We start from the raw sequence: 26,402 nt of genomic DNA, 5'->3' as shown, positions 1-26,402 counted from the left end.
GAAATTTTTGAAACGGTGTATCTTTGGCTATGTGTATTTTCACCAAAAAAAAAAAAGGTTGAGAAGTTAGAGGGTTAATATATTGTGGGGTTGTTAACCAATGTCGTAAAACAATATGTGTACTACTGTTTCATGAGAAACTATTTGTTCTGTAAGCCTTCACCTGAAGTAGAATAAAATGTAAAACGAAACAAAACAAAAAAGACACAGCATAAGGTTAAAAAAAAAAAATAAAGTAGCTTCTTTGTAGGAAAAAGGCCATTTTTGCGTGAGAGGAGACAGAATTATCTTCCCTTTTTCTGCTTCTGCCTGCTGGAAAGAAAAGGTTTTGTAGATGCTCATTAACTCCTTCGGGCCCAGTGGAGATCTGGTGATTTTGGCTTGGAAACAAAGAACAGGAACTCATTTACTGAGCACCTGCGACATGCCAGCTCTGTGATTATGACTCAGGTTGTCTTTCGTGGTTCTCAGAACAGCCCTTTGAGGCAGGTTTCATTTTAATAAGTCAGTTTAATGCTGCAGGTGAAAATGCTGACTTTGAAGTCAAACGAACCTGGGCTTGCATCTTAGTTCTGTCATTTGATAACTATAGCTGTGTGAACTCAGACAAGCCACCTGACTTCCCTGGGCTTCAGTTTCCTCACCTGTAAAATGAATTGTACCTACCTCATAAGGCTGTTGTGAAGATCCTTGGATGGTGCAAATGGTTGGTGCTCGCTTGCTAATCTAAAGGTTGGCAGGGTAAACCTACCCAGCGGCACTGTGGAAGAAAGCCCTGGCGATTTGCTTCCGTAAAGATTACAGCCAAGAAAACAGTTCTACTGTATAATACATGGAGTGGCCATGAGTCAGAATCTACTCAACGGCAACAGGTTTTTTTTTTTTTTTTAAGATTATTATGAAGGTTTGCTGATATAATACATGGGAAGCACTTACAAAGAATCTGCACATAAATGTTCAGTAAGAGGTAACTTTATTATTATCATTATCCTTATTTTACAGATAAGACAACTGAGACTCAGAGAGGGTAAGTAACTTGCCTAAAGCCAGATAACTATTAAGTGGGTGAGGTGGGATCCATATACACCTTCAAAACTGCTCTTCTTCCCCCGAAGTCCTGAAGGAAGCTGAGCCAGACACAGATTTGCAAATAAAACTCCTTTCCCACCCCACACCTCATATCACATGCCACTCAGGAGTGAGTGGGAATTTCCTCCTGGGACTCAGACTGCACCACCCAATCCAGGGGTGTTCAGACCTGCTTGGCAACAATATGCCTGTATCCCAGGGCTCTGACAAATGGGACTGGAGGAGAGCTGAGAAGGTTCTGAGCCCAAAGGTATCCCTTCCAGGGCCACCCTGGGCAATGAAGTCTCTGGCTACGTCTTTAAGTCTCTTCTGACCCCTAAACCAGCTCTGGAGGGGGGTGTCTTAGTTATCTAGTTCTACTATAACAGAAATACCACAAGTGGATGTCTTCAATAAACAAGTTCATTCTCTGAATTCAGGGCACCAGCTCCAGAAGTCTTTCTCTCTGTGTCAGCTCTGGGGGAAGGTTCTTGCCATCAATCTTCCCGTGGTCTAGGAGCTTCTCAGTGCAGGGACCCCAGGTCCAAAAGACATGCTCCTCTCTGGGTGCTTCTTTCTGGTAGTGGGAGGTTCCTGTCCTCTCTGCTTGATTCTGTCTTTTATGTCTCAGAAGAGATTGACTCAAGATACAACCTAATCCTGTAGATTGAGTCTTGCCTCATTAACATAACTGCCTCTAATCCTGCCTCATTAACATCATAGAGGTTAAGATTTACATCATACAGGATAATCACATCAGATCACAAAATTGTGGACAACCACACAATACTGGGAATCATGGCCTAGCCAAGTTGACATGTTTGGGGGACATGGTTCAATCCACAACATGGGGTATCCCATGGGAGGAATGGCTGAGGCACATGCTGTATGCCCAGGAGACTAGACAGCCCCCACTATCAGCCTCTGATCCTCCAAGTCCTAACGTGGGAGAGGGATGTATCAGGCTGCATGGGAAGGGACAGGAGGGAAGGACAACATGGAGGCCAAGGGGGCAATGTTCTAGGCTTCTGCCCTGAATCAATAAAAAAGCCCCTCTTGAAACAGGTTTGTATGTTGTCTATCCATGTAACTTTCTGTTTGGAAAAACAGTTTTTATGCCTACCCCTGTTCCACCAAAACTAAGCTTTGAAAAACCCTGATCTAGCCTTCATTTTCACTGCGCATGTTGGGCAAACTCAGGCCCAGATGGGAAGGCCTCAGACCCCAGCCCGTTAGTGGCCGAATGGGGACTAAAAAATCCATCTCCTGGCTCCTTCTATACCAAACTCTCAACCGTCAGATTTTAAGATGACTTTAATGTTATTTTTAAACAAAAGGGAAAACAGAGCCTAAACTTGTCCTTCATTCTAAAGTTGAATATTCCCATTTTGGACCCAGTCTTCCCTTGGGCCTCACTCAGAGCTCCTGGTCTCCCTGTCGCCGTATACCACATGCTGCAGGTCCAAAGAGGCCCAGAGATGGGCATCCTACAGTCTCCCTGCATCCCCTGTCCTGATGATGCTGGTCAGAGCAGTGATTCAAAGATGCAAATGACAGGGAACGAAGAAGAGACTGTGTGACCTTGAGCAAGTCACTTGACCTCTCAGAACATGTCATCAGCTGTAAAATTCGAATAACCTCATGTACTTCGTGGGATTGCTGTAAGTATCAGAGGTAATACATGTAAAGAATCTGCAGCATAGAAGTTTGCAACAAGTAATAGTTAATATTGGTCTTATTATGTTAACTATAACTGGTTTTCTATCAGGTCTGAAGTTCTTATACATCGGTTCAGGGTATTAGGCTCTGGGCAAAACCACCCCAATGCAAAGCAATGCCATGCTTCCACACATATTCCTTGGAGGGAGCTCTGCTCTCTGGTGATTTGAAACTTCTTCTACCTGTAGGTAGACAGATGTTCTAATGGGAGGATTCCATAAATGCAGTATGATCAGCCTAAGAAGCGTGGTTAAGAAACTTGCTCTAGAATCAGTCTGCCAGAATTTCATCATGGCTCCACTATTTAATTGTGGACAATTTACTTAACCTCCCTGGGCCTCAGTTTCCTCATCTCTGAAACGGATATAATAACAGCACCTAACTCAGAGGCTTGTTTTGAGGATTAAATGGGATGATATGTGTGAAATCCTTAGTGCAGTGGCTCACTAACTAACTAACGCATTGCTGCTGAATCAGTTCTGACTTACAGCAACCCTACAGGACACAGTAGAACTGCTCCATAGAGTTTCTAAGGAGTGGCTGGTGGATTTGAACTGCCGACCTTTTTGGTTAGCAGCCATAGCTTGCCACAGCTCTTAACCACTGCACCACCAGGGCTCCTTGGTCAATAAATATTAACTCATTGTTTACCCTAAGATAAGCCCTTCTTGTCCAGAAAGAAAGTATAGAGGAGAGGTAAGGTAAAGTGCTGGGCCAGATAATCAAGAGACTGTGGGTGAAGTCCTAATTCTGTCACAAATTAGCTGAGTGATATTGACCATAATCTTGCCCATCTCTGTGCCTCAGTTTCCCCAATTGCAAACCAAGGACTGGATTAGGTAAGCCCTTCCAGCTCTGACTCTGAGGGAGGCAAATTATAGAGCCATCCCCTGTGGTTTCTGGATGGCCCCCATCTTCCCAGCCACCCCACACTCATTTACTGAGCACCTGCCTCATCAAACCAGTTCCTTTGTGAAGAGAGCTGCTCTGGCACTATACAGCACCAGCTTGAAGTTTTGTCTCTACCACTCTGTGTGGCCTTTAGAAAATCACTTCAACTCTCTGAGCCTCAGTGCCCTCATCTGTAAAATGGGACTTAAGATAGTATCCACAGTAAGAGGTTGTGATGACCACGTGAGCGAATGCCTGCAAAGCACTTAGCACACAGAGAAAGAACTCAGTGTCGTTTTAATTTATTACTGATGCCAGGTGCACATGGATCCCACCACTAGGCATGGTGCTCTTAGAGCCAGCCCAATGCAAATGTGTCCACGTCGAGCATTATTTCTGATGACAAGAGAGCTCTTTATGAGGACGGCAGCCATCCTGGGGACATGCCTGGAGAAAAAGGGTGGACCAGCTTCCACATATCAACCATCCAGATTCCCACGATTCCAGGTCAGCCTGAAGGAGGTGACTGCCATGCTCTCCTTCCCCCTCCCTCCCAAAAGACCAGTTCTGCAGGGCTGGACAGGAACACAGACTACATCTTGCCCAGCCCTTTTACCTATGATGGGACTGAAGGAGGGGAAGTGACCCTCATAGCAAGTTACTAGACCTAGGACCACAAGGCAGTATGTGTAGTATTGAAAAGAGTAGATCTGGGTTTGGTTCTTGGCTGCTGAACTTACAGGCTGAGTATCCTTGAGCACTCAGTTTGCTCATCTGGAAAACAGGTATGAAAATAGAACCTGCTTCTCAGGGTAGTTGTAAAGGTTAAATGAGTACATATCTAACATATAGCAAGCCCTCTATAATTAGCATTAGTATTATATCTCTATTCCTCATCCAGGGCTCTTTTGACCATACCACACTGGAAACACCCGAAAGTTCAAGACCAAATGCATTGCTTTTGGGATTTCCTTTCAGCTGAATAATGGAGTTGGTTCTGGGGTACCAGTCTGGAAATCCAGATTGGAGCCCTGACTCTGCCTTTCTGTTGCTCTGTGACCTTCTGCTGGTCACTTTCCTTTTCTGGACCTCAGTTTATTCCTCTGTAACAGCACTGTCCAATAGAAATACAATGTGAGCCACATATGTAATTTTAAATTGCTTGTTGTTGTTGTTAGGTGCCATTGAGTCGGTTCCGACTCATAGTGACCCTACGTATAACAGAAGGAAAAATTGCTTGGTCCTGTGCCATCCTCACAATCATTGCTATGCTTGAGCCCATTTTTGCAGCCACTGTGTCGATTCATCTCGTTGAGGGTCTTCCTATTTTTCACTGACCCTCTACCACGCATGAAGTCCTTCTCCAGGGACTGGTCCATCCTGATAACATGTCCAAAGTACGTGAGACGAAGTCTTGCCATCCTTGCTTCTAAGGAGTATTCTGGCTATACTTCTTCCAAGACAAATTTGTTCGTTCTTCTGGGAGGCCATGGTATATTCAATATTCTTCACCAATACCATAATTCAAATGCGTCAATTCTTCAGTCTTCCTTATTCATTGTCCAGCTTTCACATGTATACGAGGTTACAGAAAATACCATGGCTTGGGTTAGGCGCACCTTAGTCCGCAAAGTGACATCTTTGCTCTTTAACACTTAAAAGAGGTCTTTGGCAGCAGATTTGCCCAACGCAATATGTCATTTGATGTCTTGACTGCTGCTTCCATGGGCATTGATTATAGATCTAAGTAAAAGGAAATCCTTGATAACTTCAATATTTTCTCTGTTTATCGTGAAGTTGCTTATTGGTTCAGTTGTGAGGATTTTTGTTTTCTTTATGTTGAAGTGCAATCCATACTGAAGGCTGAAGTATCTGATCTTCATCAGTAAGTGCTTCAAGTCCTCTACTTTACAAAGAAGGTAATCAATGTCACTAAATTGTACATGCAGAGATTGTTGAATTGTGTATGGTCTGCTGTGTATATTCTCAACAACAACAAATAAATTTAAAAAAAGAAATAGGTGAAATTACTTTCAATAATACTGTATATTTTATCTAACCCCATGTATCCAAAATGTTGTCATTTTGACATATAATCAATATTTTAAAAATCACTAATAAGATATTTTACATTGTTTTTTTTTTCTAAGTCTTTGAAGTCTGATATGTATTTTACACCAGTGGTTTTCAACTGGGGGCAATTTTGCATTCCTCCCCACCTGGGACATTTGGCAATATGTGGGACATTTTTGATCATCACAACTGGGGGCATTCAATAGCCACACGTGGCTGGTGGCTACCATATTGGACAGTGCAACTTTACAACATGATATGTTTGAACATGCACTTAAAAAATCAAGCTTTTAGAACTTGGATTTGGTAAGTTTGTTTTCCTCCTCATCCCTGAATAATTGGCCAAAAATAGCTGTGGCTGGTTCACCAGTCCCTGGCTGGCTAAGGACAGAGCTCATCTGTCCCGGGGCTGGTTAGTCCCTTCCAAAGCCACCCGCCCTCTCTGAAGAGACCAAGCCTGGGACAGACAGTGAACCCTGTTATTCTTTTCTGGGGAGACAATGCTGCGAGCCCCGCTACCTGCCTGACAGGGCTATTGTGGCTCGGGGAGAAAAGGGCTTTGTCAGGACAGCAGCCGAGGAGCCTGCAGTTCAATGGGGCCCTTTATGTCTGCCCTCTCGGTATGCCCCCATGGCAGCCCTGGGAGGCCCAGCTCCCTCCTGGAACAGATGCGGAGCCTGAGGCCTAGAGAGGGTGTGGAAGGCCCTGCAGTCGATCCCAGATCCTCTTATCTCATCCCACTGCCCTAAAACATGAAATTCACCTAACTCTGAAAACCCCTGTCTCAAAGCACTTAGTAAACGTGGTACTGCCCTTACCTGGGAAAGGGGGCTCCTTCTTTGGGCCCTGAAGTTTAGTGGCTTCCCAAGTCACAAACACATACAAAAATAAATGTATTACAGAACACACATGTATGTCTGTCTCTCAAGAGCTAGGCTCAGCTCTGGCATTGCACAACCTGTAGTCCTAAACGTCCTCCCTTGTGATTTAAGGTCAGGCCCCAGAAAAATACCACATCTCTTGCCTATGTCCTTGGAACAAAAGCGACTGAGTCTGAATGTGATGAAGGTTTGTGGATTGTACATTTTCCATAATGAAATATCATTTCCAAGTAAGGCCAATCATCCAGTTCTTGCTTTTCTTTGTGTTCCAATTCATGCTGGTCTTAGAGGAACTTGTCTCCATTTGAACTCTAGTGCTACACGCCTCCAGTGTTAGGGTCAGGCCTGGGACTCTGAAAGACCCATGGGACTGTATGTGTTCTGTGGGCAATGCCTGTGGTTTCCTTTGGGTGCTAGTCCCTTCCCCTTCTAACCTCTGCCCTACCCACCTCTGTCCTCACCCCACCGTGGTTCACATACACAGAAAGGAGCCAGAAAGAGTCATCTTATTCGACAGATGAGGAAACTGATCCTCATGGAGGGTAAATGACTTGTTTGATGTCATCCAGCAAGTTAGGCAAAGCCACACGCTAGGAGAACCCATCTTTCCGGGCCTAGCTAGATGGCTGCCAGTAGGCAGTGGAGGCTGGTGGCTGGAAGGACAGGCTTGGGGACCAGAGTAACCCTGATACTCCTGGCTCCTTCACTCACTAGCTGTGAGACATGGGGACAAGTTTCTTAAAGTGTTCAAAATACAGGTTTTCCTGTACATTCATGAGCCGAATAATGTCTGTTCAGGCAAAGTCCGACCACATATAATGTCTGTGCTCCCATAAGGTTATAATAGAGTATTACCGTGAAGTGCATCATGGCTCCCAAATGCAGCAAAACCAGTGCTAGCGGTAGCAGCAGCAAGAGGCAAAGGAGAAGCATCCATTTAGAAGTGAAACAAAAGGTTATTAAACAACACGAAGGTGGAAAATCGAGGAATGCTATTGCTCCCAATTTAGGCATATCACACTCGACAATCATGACAATTCTCAAAAACAAAGAAGTTCTCCAAGCTGTTAAAGAATCGGCTTCACTGAAAGTAATAAGGCTAACAAAAATTCAAGAGGGTTCTATATTAGATATAGAGAAATCGCTAATGATGTGGATTGAGAACCAAACAGGAAAGCTAATACCTCTCAGTGCACTGACAATCGCTGCTAAGGCATGAAGTTTGTTCGAGATGTTTAAAGAAAAAGCAGGACTGTGATACTGAGTTGAGTGCTGGCTCCGGGTGGTTCAAGCACTTCAAACACCGTTTTTCACTGCATAATGTGAAAGTGAGTGATGAGTCTGTGAGTGCTCATGTGAAGACAGCCCAAGAATGTGTTGAAACCTTAGATAAACTAATTGTAGAGGGAGATTATTTGCCCCAGCAAATTTTTAACATGGACAAAACCTCCTTATTCTGGTAGTGAATGCCTGAAAGGACCTTCATCCATAAGGAAGCCAAGTCAATGCCAGGCTTTAAGGCTTTTAAAGACAGAGTGACAGTGTTTTTAGGAGGCAAGGTTGCTGGCTACAAGCTAAAGCCATTTGTTATTTGGCATAGTGAAAACCCCAGGGCTTTGCTAAGTACCTGTAATATGGTGTTCGCACAACACCCAGATCACATGACGTCCTCTTTCTCAGAACGTGTTGTAGATGTTAAGCGACGTATGACTATATACGATGTTAATGTTAGAAGAAGGTAGTGAAGGGTATGTATACTCTGTACTATTTTCTAACTCTCTGTACGTCTAAATTTATCTCATAATAAAAAGCTTTTAAAAATACAGTCTTCCCTCTTCTGTAACATGGAGGTAGCAATGGTATCTGCCTTCTAAGAAGCTTCAATAAGATGATACATGTGAAGAGCTTCGTACAGAGTGTCTCTTAGTAAGGACTCAATACATGACAATTTTTTAAAAGCTACCTCCTCTAGGAGGCCAGTGAGCAACACTGTCAGAACTGATCACTGCTATCTGGCCATCTCGTGCTCTCACTACCTGGAGGCAGGAGTTGGAGCGTTAAGGTGTGAGGCTGCTGAATGTGGCCAGTAAGAACATGCATTTGATCCTAGCTCTCCCACTTCCTAGCTGGGACGCAGGGCAAGTTACTTGATTACTCTGTGCCTCAGTTTCCTTTCTGTCAATAATAAGTTGATAGCTCCTAGTGTTGTCATGAGGATTAAATGAACTGTAATTTTTCAGCATTTAGAATTGTGCCTGGCTTATGATCTACTATCTATAGTCTATTCTTTCAATATACATGTATATTTTTCTTAAATGGTGATTTGGAAAACACCAGTCTCTAGTAATCTATCCTATTTTGTTTCTCTCATTAATGCATAAGGCTCTGGGGGGACTGGGAATAAGCCGACTCATCTTGGTCTCCAATTACATTGTTTCTTTCCTTTACCAAGCTACTATCATCCATTCATTGGACATATGTATATTGAGCATTTATTATGCGCCTATGTGTAGGTTACCACGGAAACACTGGTGGTGTAGTGGTTAAGAGCTATGTCTTAAGGTAGGCAGTTCAATCCACAATGTGCTCCTTGGAAATTCTGTGGGGTGGTTCTACTCTGTCCTATAGGGTTGCCATGAGTTGGAATCGACTGGACTGCAACGGGTTTAGTGTTGTTTTTTTTTTTTTTTGATATGTGTATGTTATCCTATTATTGACTAGCACGGATCAAACCTATGCTGAATGAATAAATAAAAGACAAAGCGAGAGAACGAAAAAAGGGAGGGAGGGAAGGAAGGATGGAGGGAAGAAGGGATGGAGGGAGGGGAGGGAAGAAGGGATGGACGGAGGGGAGGGAAAGAAAGAAGGGAGAAGGGAGGAAGGGAGGAAGGAAGGATCCTAGGTGCCCTGACCCTCCAGCCCGACAGAGCTCCAACTGGCAGCGGTACGCCCTTCCAACCCCGCGTTCCACTTCCACCTCGGCCTGGAAGTTGCCCCCTCTGCTGCCATCCTGGGGCTCATCCCTAGGGACGGAACCGGGTGCCGGTCCAGGAGTCCGGGATGAATGGAGGCGGCGCCAGGGGATCCGCCGCCTCGCCTCCTGCCCTGGGCGCGGGGCGGTGACTTGGTCGCGGGTAGCCCGGCAGCCTCCGCGCCCCGGTAGGGCGTGCGCCTCTCCACAGGCAGCCCGTGCGCGAAGTCCTCGGTCCCCGGAGTTGCCCAAGACGCCGGGTGACTCCTTCCCGGAGACCCTCCCCCTCTGGGGCGCGTCATTCTCCCCACCTCCTAAGTCCGGACCCTGGCGGTTTCTCGTGCCTCGGCCACGGCGGGGACAAGTCGCGACCACCTGCTGCGGCGCCGGGAGCCCGGGGCGCCGTCCGCCCGCAGATCGGTCGGTGCGCCCAGGGCCGCATGGAGCTGCCGGCCAGCAACGCCAGCTGCGAGAACGGTGCGTGCCGGCCTGGGCGGGGACCGTGACCGGAGTGGGAACCCAAGCCGGGCCACGCGCGCGCCTCGCTTCGCGCCTGCCCCTGCCCACCGCTCCTTTCCTTCCTCCAAAACTGAGAGATGGAAGGTTTGCATGAGTTGTCCCCCTCCAAGTCCCCAGGCCCATCCTGAGGAGGAGCAGGACTCTGGCTGAGACTTCACCCCTATCTTGCCCATTTTGGCGAGGTGGGGTAGTTGAGAGGGAGAAAGGGGGAAAGGGAGAGAAAGGGAACTGTGGGGCAGAAGGGGGAGGCAGAGGAAGGCCTACTGCCGGGATCAAGCCGACTAGGCTTTGGGAGGTTCTTTTTTTAAAAAAATTTATTTATAGTTACTTCAGATTTTAGAACTAGCCCAGGTCTGGCTGTCTCCCTGGATCAACGCTGGGCCCACCAAAGACAGAAGGGAAAAGGGTGCAGAGGCTCACCGCCCCCAAACCCACACACACCTTTTAGAAAAGGGAGGGAAAGAAACAGCCTTAGGTAAAGACCTTGGCTTCACGTTGAGTTCTTACCATAAACCAGGTAGTGGACTGGGCTCTTTAACTGTATTATCTCACTTAATCCTTAAAACAACGCTAGAAGGTAGTAGGTGTTATTACTTTGTTGTTGTTAGTTGCCATGGGTCGGAGTCAAGTCCATGGCAACCAGTTTTTATACCCATTTTAGAGATATAAAAACTGAGGCTTGAAAAGTCCAGTTGTTTGGTCAAGGTCACACACTGGGAAGCGGCGTGTAAAACTAGGGCTCTTGGATTCTAAAACCTGTGCTCCTACTACCACACTCAACTTTCTTCTTGATGTATGTCCATCTTCTTACTGCATCTTGGGATTGCAGCCTGTGTGAGATCCCTGTTTCTCTAACTTGTTCCCTGCTCCAGTGATGCTTTCAAAGTTGGCCTGTCTGTCGAGTGTTGGCTGGGTTTGGTTTCCTGACAGGCCATTTTCAGCCCCACCCCTTCCCTTGGGGCAGAACGTGTTCCCCAGAACTAGCACATTCATGTTGGGAGAGAAGGCGGGACTCATCTGGTCCAACACCCATTTTTCAGATGAGCGCCGTCATCAGAATGAGATTTCCTTTTGCCATCAGCCCTCCCTCTGTTTCTTTTTACCTCTATGGGAGAACTTGACTCCCTGGAGGGTATTGAGCTCCGTTGGTGCTGAGGTCTCACAGCGGCAGCCAAGACCACAGCAGGCCTTTTGGCCCCTGCCTGCTGGAGACACACCTTCTGGAGGGCAGGGGGCGGCCTTAGGAATGGGCTTGGGCTTCCTCTCGGGAGTCACCTTTCTTGGCCCACATCTTCCCAGGCGCTGGCTCATTTCCTGAGCTCAGGGAACTCCCTAGATTCAGCTCTTGGGTGAGGAGGCCCAAGCTGGAGGAACAGGACTGAGCAGCCCAGAATGAGTCTGAGTAGGGACAGAGACGGCTTCTTGTTGTCTCATCTCCCCTTGATTGTGACATGAGTATCAGGAAAGGAGATGTCCCACTGCAGAAGGCACATGGATATATATCCTCTACAGAGTTCCACACCTAGCTCTGCCACCAGGTATGTTTGTGTGACTCAAGCAAGTTTCTTCCCCTTCTCAGGGTCTCAGCTACCCCAGATGAAAGTTAACAGGTTTAGACTGGCACTCTCTAAGGGCTCGTGAACTTCTGTGCCATGGAGAACAGTCAGCATTGCCTTTATTCTGTTCCACTAAGATGCCACGATGCCCTTCAGATGTGCCAAAGCCAAATCTGCCTGACTTTGGACTTCGGGGCCCTTTCAGTGTGGCCTGGAGTTCTAGCTTGGTCCCGGTGTACGTCCTTGGCACAGGAGCCTTGGCCTTTACGACACATAGCTTGAAAAAGACCTTTCACCACCAGAGGTCACAAAGTCTAATGCCTACAGAGGCTGAGCACACAACAAAAATAACTGAAGAGAGCCGGGTCAGAACTCTGGGGAATTGCAAAAAACATGTCCTAAGGGGCCTCTGCTGCTTGGCTTTAGCCAGTTATTGCGTTATGGGGAGGGCATGCCCGGTAAGGTAAGCAGATCTCATTTTTAAGAGTTGCCCCAAACCTCCAAATTTCTAAATGTTGGTAACAAATTCATATTTAAGAAAAAAACCCTCATGGGACCAGATTAAGTGCCTCCCCCCACCCCCTTGCTGCCTGCTTTATAGGGGAGGAGGTATGGTGGTTAAGCTCATGGGCTTTAGTGGCAGATGGGCTTAGGGTCAAATTCTGGCTTCACCACTTAGAACCAATGAAGCCTTAGGCAGGTTACTGAACTTCTCACGGCCTCAGTTTCTTCAGCTACTGCATAAAGCGATCGTGAGGAATCTGCTTAGAAAGTTATGGAGCAGAGGACCATGTGAGGAGTATCCCTGGAGGATCATTGGCTGTTCTTTGTACTATTTCATTGAATTTATGTGGCTTCGTGTTTCTGATTGCGGATCTGCCCCTTGTGCACAGGTTTGTCCTTGCTGTCTGGAGACTAAACCCTTGGCGTTTGTGCCAGAGGACTCCCTGGGTAGTGTAAACGGTTGATGTGATCAGCTGTTAACTGAAAGGTTGGAGTCCACCCAGAGGCGCCTTGGAAGAAAGGCCAGATGATCTGCTCCTGAAAAATCAGCCATTGAAAACGCCATGGAGCACAGTTCTACTCTAACACACATGGGGTCATCATGAGTCAGAGTTAGCTCGATGACATCTGGTTGACTGGTGGTTTGTGCCAGTGGGCAAGCAAGAGGGGGATGGCTCTGGGACAAGAGGGTTTACTCAGCCTCTCAGGGACTCTAGGACTTGGAGAGCAAACTAAAGACAGATTCTGCATGAGGTGGCAGGGACACTGATCCCTCCAAGGCCAGAAGGAGACCCCAGCCACTGACCACAAGCACTAGGGGTCTTAGAAGCAAGGTCTGGGGAATGGTCAGTTCTGACAAACAGGAGGCTTACCTCTTAGCCTTCTTCAGGCCTAGAAGGGGCTGTGAACTGTCTAACCTCACTCCCTCATGTTACCTGTCATAAGTCTTCCACTGTGGCTGCACTATTGTGTTGTTGTTAGCTGCCGTCAAGTCAGGCCATGACGCATGCTGACCCCATGCGCAACGGAACAAAACACTGTCAGGTCCTGAGCCATCTCCGTGATCGGTTGTGGATTGGACTGTTGTGACCCATAGAGCTTTCACTGTCCGATTTTCAGAAGTAGATCACCAGGCCTTTCTTCCTAGTCTGTCTTAGTCCAGAAGCTCTGCTGAAATCTGTTCAGCATCATAGCAACACACAAGCCACCACTGACAGACAGGTGGTGGCTGCACATGAGGTGTGTTGGTTGGGAATTGAAGCCAGGTCTCGCATATGGGAGGCAAGAATTCCACCATTGAATTGTTGTTATTAGGTGTCATGGAGTTGGTTCCAACTCATAGTGATCCTCTGTACAACCACTGAATTAGGGATAAGTGAATGAAGAGGCCTCTGGGCAGGAGAGACTCCCTGGGAGTGATGGGAGCTGTTGGAGGCTGGAGAGGAATTCTTGTGGATGGTGGGAGGTTACATTCCAAGCTGCCAGAGAGCTTGGGGAACCTGACGAATATGCGGGGCATTGGTGTAGCTCAGCGGTTACACACTGGGCTCTAGAGTCAGACATCTCGGAGTTCAGGCTCTGCCACTTAGTGACTGTGTGTTCTTAGGCAAGGTACTTAGCTGCTCCATGCCTCTGCTTGCACGTGGGGATTAAAGATGGTACTTACCTGATAGGTGGTTGTAAGAATTTGGTGACTTTATGAATATAAGGCCCCTGGCATGTAGTAAGCACTCTGAGAATGTTAACTATTATTTTTAGGTTGGGGCCCATTGTGTGGGTGAGATCCTGCAGTAGCTGAAGCATGGGGTCTGAAACAGAGGCCATTCCAGTATTTTTAAAGCATGCAAAGGATCCTAGTGTAACTTTCTCCTCCATGGCCCTCCCATCCAGGTTCCCTGATCAGCGCATACTGCTCGTCCCAACAAGTACTGTGCCAGATTGTGGGTGACCTCAGCCCCGAGGTACCCAGCAATGTCACCGTTCACACCTGGCAGGAGAGGATCAGGCAGAACTACGGCTTCTACATCGGCCTGGGCCTGGCCTTCCTGTCCAGCTTTCTCATCGGCAGTAGCGTCATCCTCAAGAAGAAAGGCCTCCTGCGACTGGTGGCCACAGGGGCCACTCGGGCTGGTAAGCTCCTGGGAGTGGGCAGGGATGGGGCACAGGACAGCTGAGCTCAGAGCCAGCTTTTCTTCACAGGGGCTAGGGCAGTAGTTTGAGAGCGAGGTCTCAGATGGGTCCAAAAGGCTCATCGTCAACCCTGTAGGGAAGCCCAGCCACCAACAGGAGACCTTCCTTTATGAGAAATTGTTCAACGTTTCCAATATTTCATGATGTTCTGATTGGGGTGAAGATAGGGAAAGGTTACAGGACCAAGAATCAGAAACTTTAGGTCTAGTCCTTGTTTTACTTCTTCCCAGCTCTGTCACCATTGGCAAGTCACAGCTTCTCTGCAGAACGGGAATACAGATACCTATGCCCATGCCAGTGTCAGACACTAATGTGCACTCACTTCAAACTGAGCTCCCCTTTGAGCCACAAAAGAATTACTGAGTCTCTGTCTACAATGGACTTGCTTGTTTGGAAAATAAAATGTGTAGCCATGAAACAATTCTTGAGCAAAAGAATCATGTACAAGATGATTCATTCATTCAATCGACATATGTTGTGCACCTGCTTTGTGCCAGGTACCATGTGAGAATTGGGGTTCCGTAGCCTCATGGAATGTTGAATGAGGGAGACAGAGAAGTACATAGGCAGTTGTTCTGTAGTGGGTTAAGTGCTATGATGGGGGAAATAAGGAGTACTATATGATTACCTTGGGGGGCATGTAAAGCCCAGGCTTGGGGGAGTAGGAGGTTTTTCTATAAGTGGTGATCTCTAAGCTGAGACCTAAATGGTGAGGAGATGGCAAGGTGAAGGGAGAGGGAGGAAGACATAGTATTCCAGGCAGAAGGAACGGCATGTGCAAAAGCTCAGAGGTGGGAACATGAGTGATACAAGAAACTGAAAGTTATTCAGGATAGCTGGAGCATGGAGAGGTGAAAGATGAGGTAGGAGCCAGATCATGAAGGGTCTTGTAAACTGTGCCTCAGAGGTTGAGTGCAATCGCAAGTGATTGAAAGAAAGGTTTTAGGCAGGGGAGTGACATAGTCCAATTTAGGATTTGAAAGATTGCTGGGTAGAGAATGGATTGTAGGACAAGACTGGAGACTGGAAGACCAATTATAGGAGAGAGACGACAGAACCTGGACTTGGGAAATGGTGACGGGAATGGACAGAAGTGGTGGATTCAATAAGTAGTTTGAACGTAGAACCTACTGGGTTTGGAGTTGACAGGCTCCACAGGGAGGGTAAAAACGAGTCAAGGATGACTCAGGTTTCTGACTTGAGCAAGCGTGTAGACGATGGTGCTCTTTTCTGAGATGAAGGCAGGAAGAGCAGGTTTACGGGAAGACGATGTATTCAGGTTTGGACACGTACATTTGATGTGTTTGTGGGATAGTGGGCTTTGGAATCAGACTATTGGGGTTACAGTTCTGGCTCCTCAATTACTAGTAATGTGATCCTGGGCAGGAAAAAGTATTCTTTCTGTTCCTCAGTTTCCTTGTCTATAAAATGGGGATGAAAATAGTACCAGCCTCAAGGATTGTTGTGAAGACATGTAACATGTAACTTGGCACAAAGTAAGCAGTAATATGGTTATTGTTGCTCTTTCCTCTTCACTTATGGATAAGTGTTCAAAAGTCCAGAGACAGGGAACACAACAGAGAGTCCCTGATGGAGCAGGAGAAAGGTGGGGTGCAGAACTCAAATTCTAGTAAGAAGACCAGACTTAATGGTCTGACCAAGACTGGAGGTATCCCGGAAAGCATGGCCCCTGGATTCTCTATGAGCCCAGAACTAAACAATTTCTGAGGCCAGCTCTTCAGACAGGGGTTGGACTGGACTATGGGACATAAAGTGATACTTGTGAGGAGTGTGCCTCTTAGCTCAAGTAGATACAAGAGACTAAACGGGTCGCTTCTGTCCAGAGGTGCGATGAGAAGGCAGAGAGGGTCGGGAGCTGGTTGAATGGACATGGGGAATCAGGGGTGGAAAGGAGGAGTGTGCTGTCACAGTATGGGGAGAGCAATTAGAGTCACATACCAACGTATAAATTTTTGTATGGGAAAAAATAAAAAATAAATAAGAAAAAAAAAAAGTCCAGAGACCTCCCAAGGTGCCAAGAAACTGCTGCTTGTGCTCGGTGGAGAGCCCAGAGTCACCCCCTAGCAGGGGAGTTAATAGAACTTCTCTTCACAATCCAAAAAGGCACCTTTCCTAGAATCAGCTTCTTCCTCCAATCGTCTAGTTCAGTGTCTTCTGAGATTTCGACTCTTAGAGTAAATGCTCTCGAAGTTCTTAACTTTTATAGGCAGTCTCAAAAAGCGACAAATAATTTCTTAGTCTAAAACCCATCCATCACCAACATTGTAGCTAATATTTATTGAGTATTGACTATGTGCCAAAACAGACACAGTCCCTGGTTTCCTGGAGCTTCCATTTTAGTGAGAGAAATGCCAGGAAATAAGCAGATGAACTCAAATTATAGTTGGAGGTTTGAGTCCACCCAGAGGCACCTCAAACAAAAAACCTGGCGATCTCCTAAAAAATCAACCATTGAAAACATAATGGAGCACAACTCTACTCTGACACACATGGGCTTGCCCTGAGTCAGAACTGACTTGAGAGCAACTGATTTTTTTTTTTTTTTTTTTAAAGTTCAATGAAGGAGAAGAGCTGGGTTTATGACAAAGATTTCCAAGGGGAAATAATAGAGGTAATGGGGTCAGAGAGGGGATCTTAAGGGAAACAGTATTCAAACAGAGAGACCTATAGAGTGACTGTAGGTTTTAGGCAAATACTGTTATGAAGAATATTCCACACACAGGGAAAAGCATGTACAAAGGCATGTACTAAAGAAAGCCTGAGTGACTAGGTTGAACTAAGGAGAAGAGTGGCACAAGGTCAGTTTGGAGAGGTAGCAAGGACGAGACTATGAAAGGCAATGTTAAGGATTCTGGTCTTTATCCTAAGAGCAATTGGAAGCCATTGGCCAACTGTAAACTGAGAAGTGGCGTAATCTGATTTACATTTTTATAAAGATCACTAGCTGCAATGAGACGAAGGATTATAAAAGGACAAGAGAGGAACCAAAGGACCCACTTAGAAACTGTTCCTCAACCCAGGCCAGAGGTGATGGTGCCTTGGAGTGGGGTGGTGGTGGTGGGGTAGATACATGTGAGATGTATCTTGGAGACAGAATCAACAGAATGGACTGGACGTGGAGGGTGGGGGAGAAGAAGGGATCAAGGGTAATTCCCTCATTTCTGGCCTGAACAACTAGGTACACGGAAGTGCTATTACTGAGCGCTATTTTATTTTATTTTGTGGGAACCCTGGTGGTACAGTGGTTAAGTGCTACAGCTGCTAACCAAAAGGTCAGCAGTTTGAATCCACCAGGCACTCCTTGGAAACTCTTTGGGGCAGTTCTACTCTGTCCTATAGGGCTGCTATGAGTTGGAATTGGCTTGACGGCAACGGGTTTTTTTTTTGTTTTTTTTTTTTAATTTTATTTAGAGGTTGGATGGGGAGTATTTAAAATCAAGAGTTGCATTTAGGACTGAGTTTGAGATGCCTGCAAGAGATCTGAGAGGAGATGTCAAGTGAGCAGTTGGATATGCACACCTGGCCTTAGAAGACTGGTCCAGGCTACAAATAGGAAATAAGGAACAAGCATATAGATGGTATTGAAAACCAGCTCACCCAGGAGAGGGCCTAGAACCAAGCCCAAGGCACATTGAGAGGTTGGGGAGTAAAGGGGGAAGGTAGAGTTAGGAAAGGTCCCGAGAAAGTGTAGCTAAATTCTAACTTTATGTCCATTCCCTTCTACAGTGGATGGAGGTTATGGCTACCTGAAGGATGGAATGTGGTGGGCTGGATTTCTCACCAGTAAGTGAGTTCTCTGCTACTAATGACAGTGACCTATTGATAGTAAGGGTGGAGATGAAAGGGAGAGGTAGATGGGGCATTTCTGTCTCTACTGGTACAAAGTATGAGTCTGAGGCCCAGATTCCTAGGAAAACACCTTGACCGTCTTTGTGGGTAGAACATCTTACCCTCATCTCAGATCACTTTCTTAACCCAAAGTCAGTCTTCCATCAATGAAGCATCTATCCCAGAAACATTTATACACAGCTGCTGATAAAGGCATATGTTTTCCCAACTTTCCTTGAACACGGGGAAATAACATCACTGCCTTGTTGGAGTCTCTTGAATTTCTAAGTAATACGGTCAAGGCTGGAATGCCTAAGCCAACTTCCCTAAAAACACCAAACCCATTGCTGTCGAGTCAATTCCAGCTCATAGCACCAACTTCCCTACTCACAGGCAATTTGCTGGCCCATTTAAAAGATAGCTGGTCTGCCACCTAAGATTTGCCCAAATTCGCACACTTACACATTTTCCCTACTTTTCACCCACCCTCTCTGGCTTTCAAAGCCTCATTTTTCAGATGAAAAATTGGCCAACTTTCCATTTATAATGCCTAAGTCAGGTTTTGATCCCAGTCTGAGCCAGAGCTATCACATCCTCACCTACTTTCCAAGGGGAGACCCAGGTTTTCTCTATCAGCAGAGAGACGGAAAAGGTACCTGTGCGGGTTTGCAAACTGGAAACTCAAACGGGGAGAACTTAGGCCCCTTGAGAATGTCAGACCTTTGCTAACCACTTGCCTCTTGTTTGAGACTGTCTGTTAGTTCCCCTGGGAAAGAGGAATCTATGGAACAGCTGGTACTTGGAGAATCAATAAATGTAACTGTTTTTTAATTTGGTAATTAGCACTTTCTAGAACTGACCTTAAAGATTCAGACCAAAACATTGGCAGTCCATGAGACACACTTAAATGTGCCTGGACTGGCAGCCAAGGGGCCTGAAAGCAAGAAGGCTTCTACCCACAAACTTGTCATGTGACCTTGGACTTTGGGCCTTAGTTGTCACATCTTTAAAATGGAAGTATTAGGTCAGAATAGTCTAGGCCTGACCTTCTGATCAGACCCTCCAGGGAGTGAACATCAGGATCAGGATTTTAAGGGTTGCTGGTCTGGGGTTCTACAAATGGGTGAACACAGAATGAAGGAATCTCTACCCAGATCCACCTGGGCTGGTGCATCTGAGCCACAGTAACATCTTTTCTCCCTTTATTTCCTAGTGGCTGCTGGAGAAGCTGCCAACTTCGGGGCCTACGCATTTGCTCCTGCAACAGTTGTCACACCCCTGGGAGCGCTGAGCATCCTCATAAGGTTAGCATGCCCTCTCTAGCTGTCTTGGCTTCTTCCTTTTCTCAGTTTGTTGAGGCCCGGAACTGCCAAGGGGGGTCAAAATGCCTCACTTGGCAATCAGGGACCTGGCTCCTGGCTCCCAGAAAGTGGCAGGGTACTGTTCAGTGCTTTGGACCCTTAGGTTGTTTGCTGTTAGTTACCCCAGAATCCTCTTAACTGACTGGAAAATAGAGAGACAGGATAGGCCAAGTTCTAAACCCATTGGAAGGTCTTCCACTGCCACCAGGCTGAGTGTCTCATGTCAGTATTTTGGTACCACAGTCAGAGAAGTACACAAATCAAGAGCATGAGCCCTGGGTTAGCACTACCTTAGTTCTAGTCCTAGCTCTACCACCTAGAAGTTATGTCACCATGGTCAAGTCATTTAACTGCTCTAAGCCTTACTTTCACCATCTTCAGAATGAGAGTACTCATGATTACCTACCAGGGAGCATTGTTTCAAGGACTAAATGAGGTAATGCACAGAAAATGCAGAGTATAGCACTGGCTCCAAAACATAACCATGGCTACCATATACTGAGGGCTTGTTGTTGTTGTTAGGTGCCATTGAGTCAGTTCTAACTCATATTGACCCTTTGTGCAACAGAATGAAACACAGCCCAGTCCTGTGCCATCCTCACAGTGGTTGCTATGTTCAAGTCTATCGTTGCAGCCACTGTGTCATTCCATCTTATTGAGGGTCTTCCTCTCTTTTGCTGACCCCCTACTTTATCAGGCATGATGTTCTTCTCCAGGGACTGGTCCCTCCTGATAACATGTCCTGAGTATGTGAGATGAAGTCTTGCCATCCTTGTTTGTAAGGAACATTCTGGCTATACTTTTTCCAAGACAGATTTGTTCGTTCTTCTGGCAGTCCACAGTATATTCAGTATTCTTCACCAACACCAGAATTCAAATACATCAATTCTTTAGTCTTCCTTATTCATTGTTCAGCTTTTGCATGCATACGAGGCTGTTGAAAATACCATGGCTTTGGTCAGGCGCACCTTAGTTCTCAAAGTGACATCTTTGCTTTTTAACACTTTAAAGAGATCTTTTGCAGCAGATTTGCCCAATGCAATGCATTGTTTGATTTCTTGACTGATACTTCCATGGGCGTTGATTGTGGATCCAAGTAAAACGAAATCCTTGGTAACGTCAATATTTTCTCCGTTTATCATGATGTTGCTTATTGGTCTAGTTGTGAGGATTTTTTTTTTTTTTATGTTGAGGTGTAATCCATACTGCAGGCTGTAGTGAGGGCTTACTATGTGCTAAATGTGTTCAATGTATTAACTCATTTAATCCTCACAGCAACCCTGTGAATTAGAAAGTAGGCAGGACCTGAGGCTGAGAGAGTGACTTGGCCAATGTGGTCCAGGTTCAAAGTGTCCAAGCCAGGATTCCTACCCAGGCAGTCTGATTCCAAGTTTGTGTGCTTAGCCACTATGCCATGTTGCCTCTCAAGCATTCAAAAAACATGTGATAGCCTTAAAAGTAAACGATTCCAAATGTCTGTGCTTCCCACTGCCTTCCTGAGATACAGACTCAGAGCAGCCTCTCTGAGTGTCCCTGAAGCCCTATTTGAAGCCAACTGATCGTTGGCCTAACTTTAACCAGTTGCTGTCAGTCAATTCTGACCCATGGCAACCCTGTGTATGTCAGAGTGGAACTGTACTACATGTTACAGAGGGTTTTCAATGGCTGATTTTTTGAAAGGAGATTGTCAGGCCTTTCTTCTGAAGCACTTCTGGGTGGACTCAAACTTCCAACCTTTTGGTTAGCAGCCAAGCATATTAACAATTTGCACCACCCAGGGATTCCAGCCTAACCTTACCAAACCAAACCAAACCAAACCAAACCCATTGCCACCGAGTCGATTCTGACTCATAGTGACCCTATAGGACGTAGTAGAACTGCCCCATAAGATTTCCAAGGAGCAGCTGGTGGATTCAAACTGCCAACCTTTTGTTTAGCAGCCAAGCTCTTAACCACGGCACCACCAGGGCTCCAGCCTAACCTTAGAACCCTGGTAAACCCTAGCCAGCCACATCCTCTGTTTTGTTTTACCGTCTTAATGACTACTTTGCAACGTTAGTCAAAAAACAAATAGAACTGTGACTCATAGTTGCACGGTTGGCATGGTTGATCTCAGGTATCTATGACAGCACTATCGCATATCTGATTAGTTTACAAATTCCCACCCCTGGGAAGTTGGGAAAGGCATGGAGTCCTCTGGGGCTGAGACCCCTGCCTATGCTAATACTGTCAGACTCTCTCGAACAAAGCATTGTGGGTAAAATGTTTTTGGTAGCTTTAGAGGAAGACAGACAAGGGAACTTAGATCAATCCCATCTCTCCTGATACCTTTAACCAGGTTTTTTTTTTAAAAAAAAAAAAACTTAATTGGGTCCCTGGTCAGCCTACAGATCTTTGCCCTGTAACAAGGCTACCTTTGTAAAGAAACAGAAGTGTGCACTGATGATCCTACCTGGCTTCCCTCATTTCCGTCCCTTCATCCCTCACCTCTACTGGCTCATCTGGAGGTAATGAGGGTTATGAAAGTGATGTCGGTGAGGAGCAGCAAGGAACTGCAGGCATTTTTCCCAGAAAAGAGAAGACTCAGGAAGTCACAAGACTTTTCTTCAGTGAGGTGTAGAGGAACAACCATAGGCTTTATAATTAGATAGTGCTTGAGTTCAAATCCTGGCTCTGCTACTTACCAGTTGTATGACCTTTCCAAGTTATTTTACCTTTTCTAAAATCCCATTTTTCTTCTATAAAATGGGGATAGTATTTTTTACTTCACTAGAGAGTTGTGAGATGTTAGTGAGATAAAAAATGAAAGTTTCTAGCACCCATTGAAAACCCTTTGCTGTCAAGTTAATTCCAACTCATAGCGACCCTATAGGACAGAGTAGAACTGCCCCATAGGGTTTCCAAGGCTATAATCTTTTATGGAAGTAGACTGCCACATTTTTCTCTTGCAGAGTGGCTGGTGGGTTCACACTGCCGACCTTTCGGTTAGTAGCTGAGCACTTAACCACTGCACCACCAAGGTTCCTTCAGTTTCCAGCACAGTACCTATTATATAATATGTGCTCAAGACATAGTATCTATAATTATTGTCATTGTGGTGGTGTGGTTGTTCATACTGATATATACAAATAGAAGAAGGAATTGATTTGTTCAGTATGACCCAAGAAACAGAAATGGGACAGTGAGTAGAAATTATCAGGGGATATATTATTGGTCTGGAGTCCCTGGCTGGTACAGATGGTTAACATGCTTGACTACTAACCAAAAGGTTGAAGGTTTGAGCCCACCCAGAGGTGTTTCAAAGGAAAGGCTTGGTGATCTACTTCCAAAAAAAATCAGCCATTGAAAACCCTGTGGAGCACAGTTCTACTCTGACAGACATGGGGTCACCATGAGTTGGAATCAACTCGACAGCAACTGGTTTTTGGTATATTATTGGTCAATAATTATAGTGAACCTACAATGGATTTATTTGCTTTGTGAAGGGGTAAGTTCCTGCCACCAGAGGTGTATAAGCCAAATCTGAAAATCATGTGTCAGCAATGTTAAGAGAAAATGTGGTCATTGGGTAGACAAGTGGAGAAGTTAGACAAGAGCACTTTGAAGGGGCCTCCCGACGCTTCTGTTTTAGGATACTTCCAGACTGTAATATGGAAGAAATCCACATTCATATCTGTTCCTCCAGCACACATTGTAACCCTCCCGTAAATGAGTTTCTATTTCATACGTGTTTTGGAGATGTAGAAAAGCTGCATGTGAGAGAGTAATGAGTCCTGATCTGTTGTTCTCTGTTAGTGCTTGCCCAGCCTCCATTTTACTTTATGACCCTACTACAGGCATGAATTGTTTAATCACTTTATCCCATTTCCATGTGCAGTGCCATCCTCTCCTCGTATTTCCTGGGAGAGACTCTGAATCTGCTGGGAAAGCTGGGCTGTGTGATCTGTGTGGCTGGCAGCACCGTGATGGTGATACACGCCCCCGAGGAAGAGAAGATCACCACAGTCTCTGAGATGGCTTCCAAGATGAAAGACACAGGTGGGTTCCAAGCACCTGTGAGCAGGAAAGCATGGGGGGGAAGAGTAGGGAGGGGTGGGGGAGGTAGGGGAGGTGGGTTGGGGGAAGTGGACCATGTGAATGGTCTGATTGGATTCTGACCATCGCAGGTGCTGCCAGCTTAGGGTGGGCGGGGCCGGGGGGACAACAAGGTAAAGAAAGTTAGTGGGCTGGTACTTGTTAGCAAGGCTAGCTTAAAGGCTTCCTAGCCTGATATATATGGATGCTGTTTATTAAGTGTTTGTTATTTGCAGGTACTATTTTAAATGCTTTATGTCCATCATCTCATTTAATCCCACAAAGCAGCCCTATGAGGAAGGTCCTATTATTAATTCTATTTTACAGATGAGGAAAATTACCCAATTTATTTAAAAGTTGTGAAGTTAGAACTAGAACCTGTGTTTGATTCTAGAGTCCAAGCACTTAATGCTGCGTCCTGTTGCTATGAGTATGGGGCTCTAGTGTGAATCGCATTATCTAAAGCTCAGGTTATCTCTCTTCCTTCCCTCCTGAAGGGTTCATCGTGTTTGCTGTGCTTATGTTGGTGTTCTGCCTCATCCTTATCTTCGTTATTGCCCCACGTTATGGGCAGAGGAATATCCTGGTTTACATCATCATCTGCTCTGTGATCGGGGCCTTCTCTGTGTCCGCCGTCAAGGGACTGGGCATCACCATTAAGAACTTCTTCCAGGGGTTGCCCGTTGTGCGGCATCCCCTCCCCTACATCCTGTCCCTCATCCTGGCGCTTTCGCTCAGCACTCAGGTCAACTTCCTCAACAGGGCGCTGGACATTTTCAATACCTCCCTGGTGTTCCCCGTCTACTACGTGTTCTTCACCACAGTGGTGGTTACCTCCTCCATCATCCTCTTCAAGGAGTGGCACAGCATGTCTGCCATGGACATTGTGGGCACCATCTCTGGCTTTGTCACCATCATCTTGGGTGTGTTCATGCTTCATACTTTCAAGGATCTGAATGTCAGCTTCGCTAGCTTGCCCCACATGCACAAAAACACAACCCCAACCCCAGCTCCCACCCCAGAGCCCACAGTCATTAGACTGAAAGATAAGAATGTTCTTGTGAACAACATGGAACTCTCCAGCACCCCATCTCCAGAAGAGAAGCCCAAAGTATTTATAATCCATTCTTAAAACTTGGAATACATGAGGGAGAGGTTGAGCCCTACTGTACAGCCTGACCTCTCAACTTCAGAACCACCTGGTGATTTTCACACAACTGCATTGCCTGTTTCCAATGGGCTATCTTCCCTTGAGAGTTTTATTTATACCTCATCACTGTTTCCAGGAGAAAAATCCCTAGCCAGTGAGGGGTGGTGGCAGAACTTTCTGGAAACACAGCCTCAGTGACCAAATAACCCTAGTTTACATTGGTGCCAGCAGGTCCCCTGGACCTTCCTTCTCACTTTTCCCCCAGTGCCATCTCTGGCTGTGTGTGTTGTTGGGAAGAAGACAGAAATTGACCCATTTAATGTGGCAGAGTCTGAGAACTTCCCTGAAATATTTATTAGTTGTTGGAAAATCCTTAGCACCAATTCTCATGCTGAGATTGAATCATGTTCCTTAGGATTCCTAAGGAACCTAGGGATGAGGTGCAGCTGGCTCCCAGGTGCTCAGAGAGGGGTTGGCTTGCCTCCCTATCCAGAGCTGACAGAGATGCAACTAATGCAGAATTTCCTGTTGCTTTTGCCACATCCTCTTCGGAGACACAGCAAGACCTCAGCTGACCTTCTTACTGTGAAAGCCACCTGCTGTCTCAGGGACAAATTTTGACCAGTCCATTCCCCGAGAACTCTAGCCTGGAAGTCAGCATCTGTGTTTCCATCCACCCCTTCCCTACCTCACCCCTTATCTCTCTCACTTGACACCCTAAGGAGTCAGTCACCGAGACATTCAGGCAGTGATCTTAGAACCCAAAAGTAAACAACAACAACAGATGCTTCAGAGCCAGGGTCTGCTGGCCAAACCAGTGTTTCATGTTGCCTTACTCTGGAAAGAAAAGAGCAACTGCTCTGCTCTTAAAAATGGCCTGGCTGTTGAGCCAGAATTTGCCAGAATACGCTTTCCTTTTCCTCAAGGAGTAAAATCAAAATATGATTTGGGGAGGTGGGAGGAAGTGTGAGGAGCAACGTCAGGGTTTGGCAGAAAGCAGACACAGGCCCTCTGGAAACCAAGGGCTAACTTTCGTGTTTACTCTGGCACCCAGCCAAGAACCCTGGCAAAGGGGCTCTGGGATAATTTCTGGCTACAGACTCAGAAGCTTGGCTGATGGAATCAGTTTTGAGCCTCAGTGACCAAGTGGGGGCACAGTCTTGGCATGAATTGCATTCTGGCTGCTGACCAGATTGCCACCAAGTCCCCACCTTCACTGATGAGCTGCCCACACTGGAGGCAGCGTGCCATGACTGCTCCAACTCCACCTGCTGTGGGGACTGCCTTTGGTCCCCTCACATTTGGCCAGAGGCATCCAAAAAGCGAGAGCAGCTGGAGAGAGATATCCCTTCCCTTCCCGTCTTCTTTCTAGCTGTGAATGTGAGCGGTGGTGTGAGGACCATTGGTAAGGGAAATGAGGGAGCCAGGGTAGCTGTGAAGAGGGAAGACTAGATCCTTAGCCCTCCAGTTGGTGCAGAGCCTCCCCTGTGCTACCACTTAACCTGTGCCCTGTGTGTACGTCCCCGGTCCTAAGCATAGCCAGGATCAGGCCCAACTTTTGTTGACCTTGGGGCTCCAAAGGCTCGGCTGACCAAC

At 46.3% G+C, this 26,402-nt stretch overlaps 1 protein-coding gene across 1 annotated transcript in view; it reads left to right on the top strand.

Annotated features, from left to right (window-relative positions):
* The window catches only part of NIPAL4 (NIPA like domain containing 4), a 52,368-nt gene extending 26,872 nt beyond the window's left edge, over positions 1–25,496 (top strand). The window contains 6 exon segments of the mRNA XM_012560122.2: positions 9,660–9,916; positions 9,918–10,080; positions 14,073–14,312; positions 19,435–19,525; positions 23,460–23,620; positions 24,154–25,496. Of these exon segments, the coding sequence (XP_012415576.2) occupies positions 9,660–9,916; positions 9,918–10,080; positions 14,073–14,312; positions 19,435–19,525; positions 23,460–23,620; positions 24,154–24,788 (1,547 nt within the window). The 3' untranslated portion in view covers positions 24,789–25,496.
* Positions 25,497–26,402: the final 906 nt, after the last annotated feature.

This window comes from Trichechus manatus, unplaced genomic scaffold (genome assembly GCF_000243295.1).
Source record: "Trichechus manatus latirostris isolate Lorelei unplaced genomic scaffold, TriManLat1.0 scaffold00011, whole genome shotgun sequence".
Taxonomy (NCBI): domain Eukaryota; kingdom Metazoa; phylum Chordata; class Mammalia; order Sirenia; family Trichechidae; genus Trichechus; species Trichechus manatus.
The sequence above is the reverse complement of the archived record's forward strand: the minus strand, read 5'-3'. Positions and strand labels throughout refer to the sequence as shown.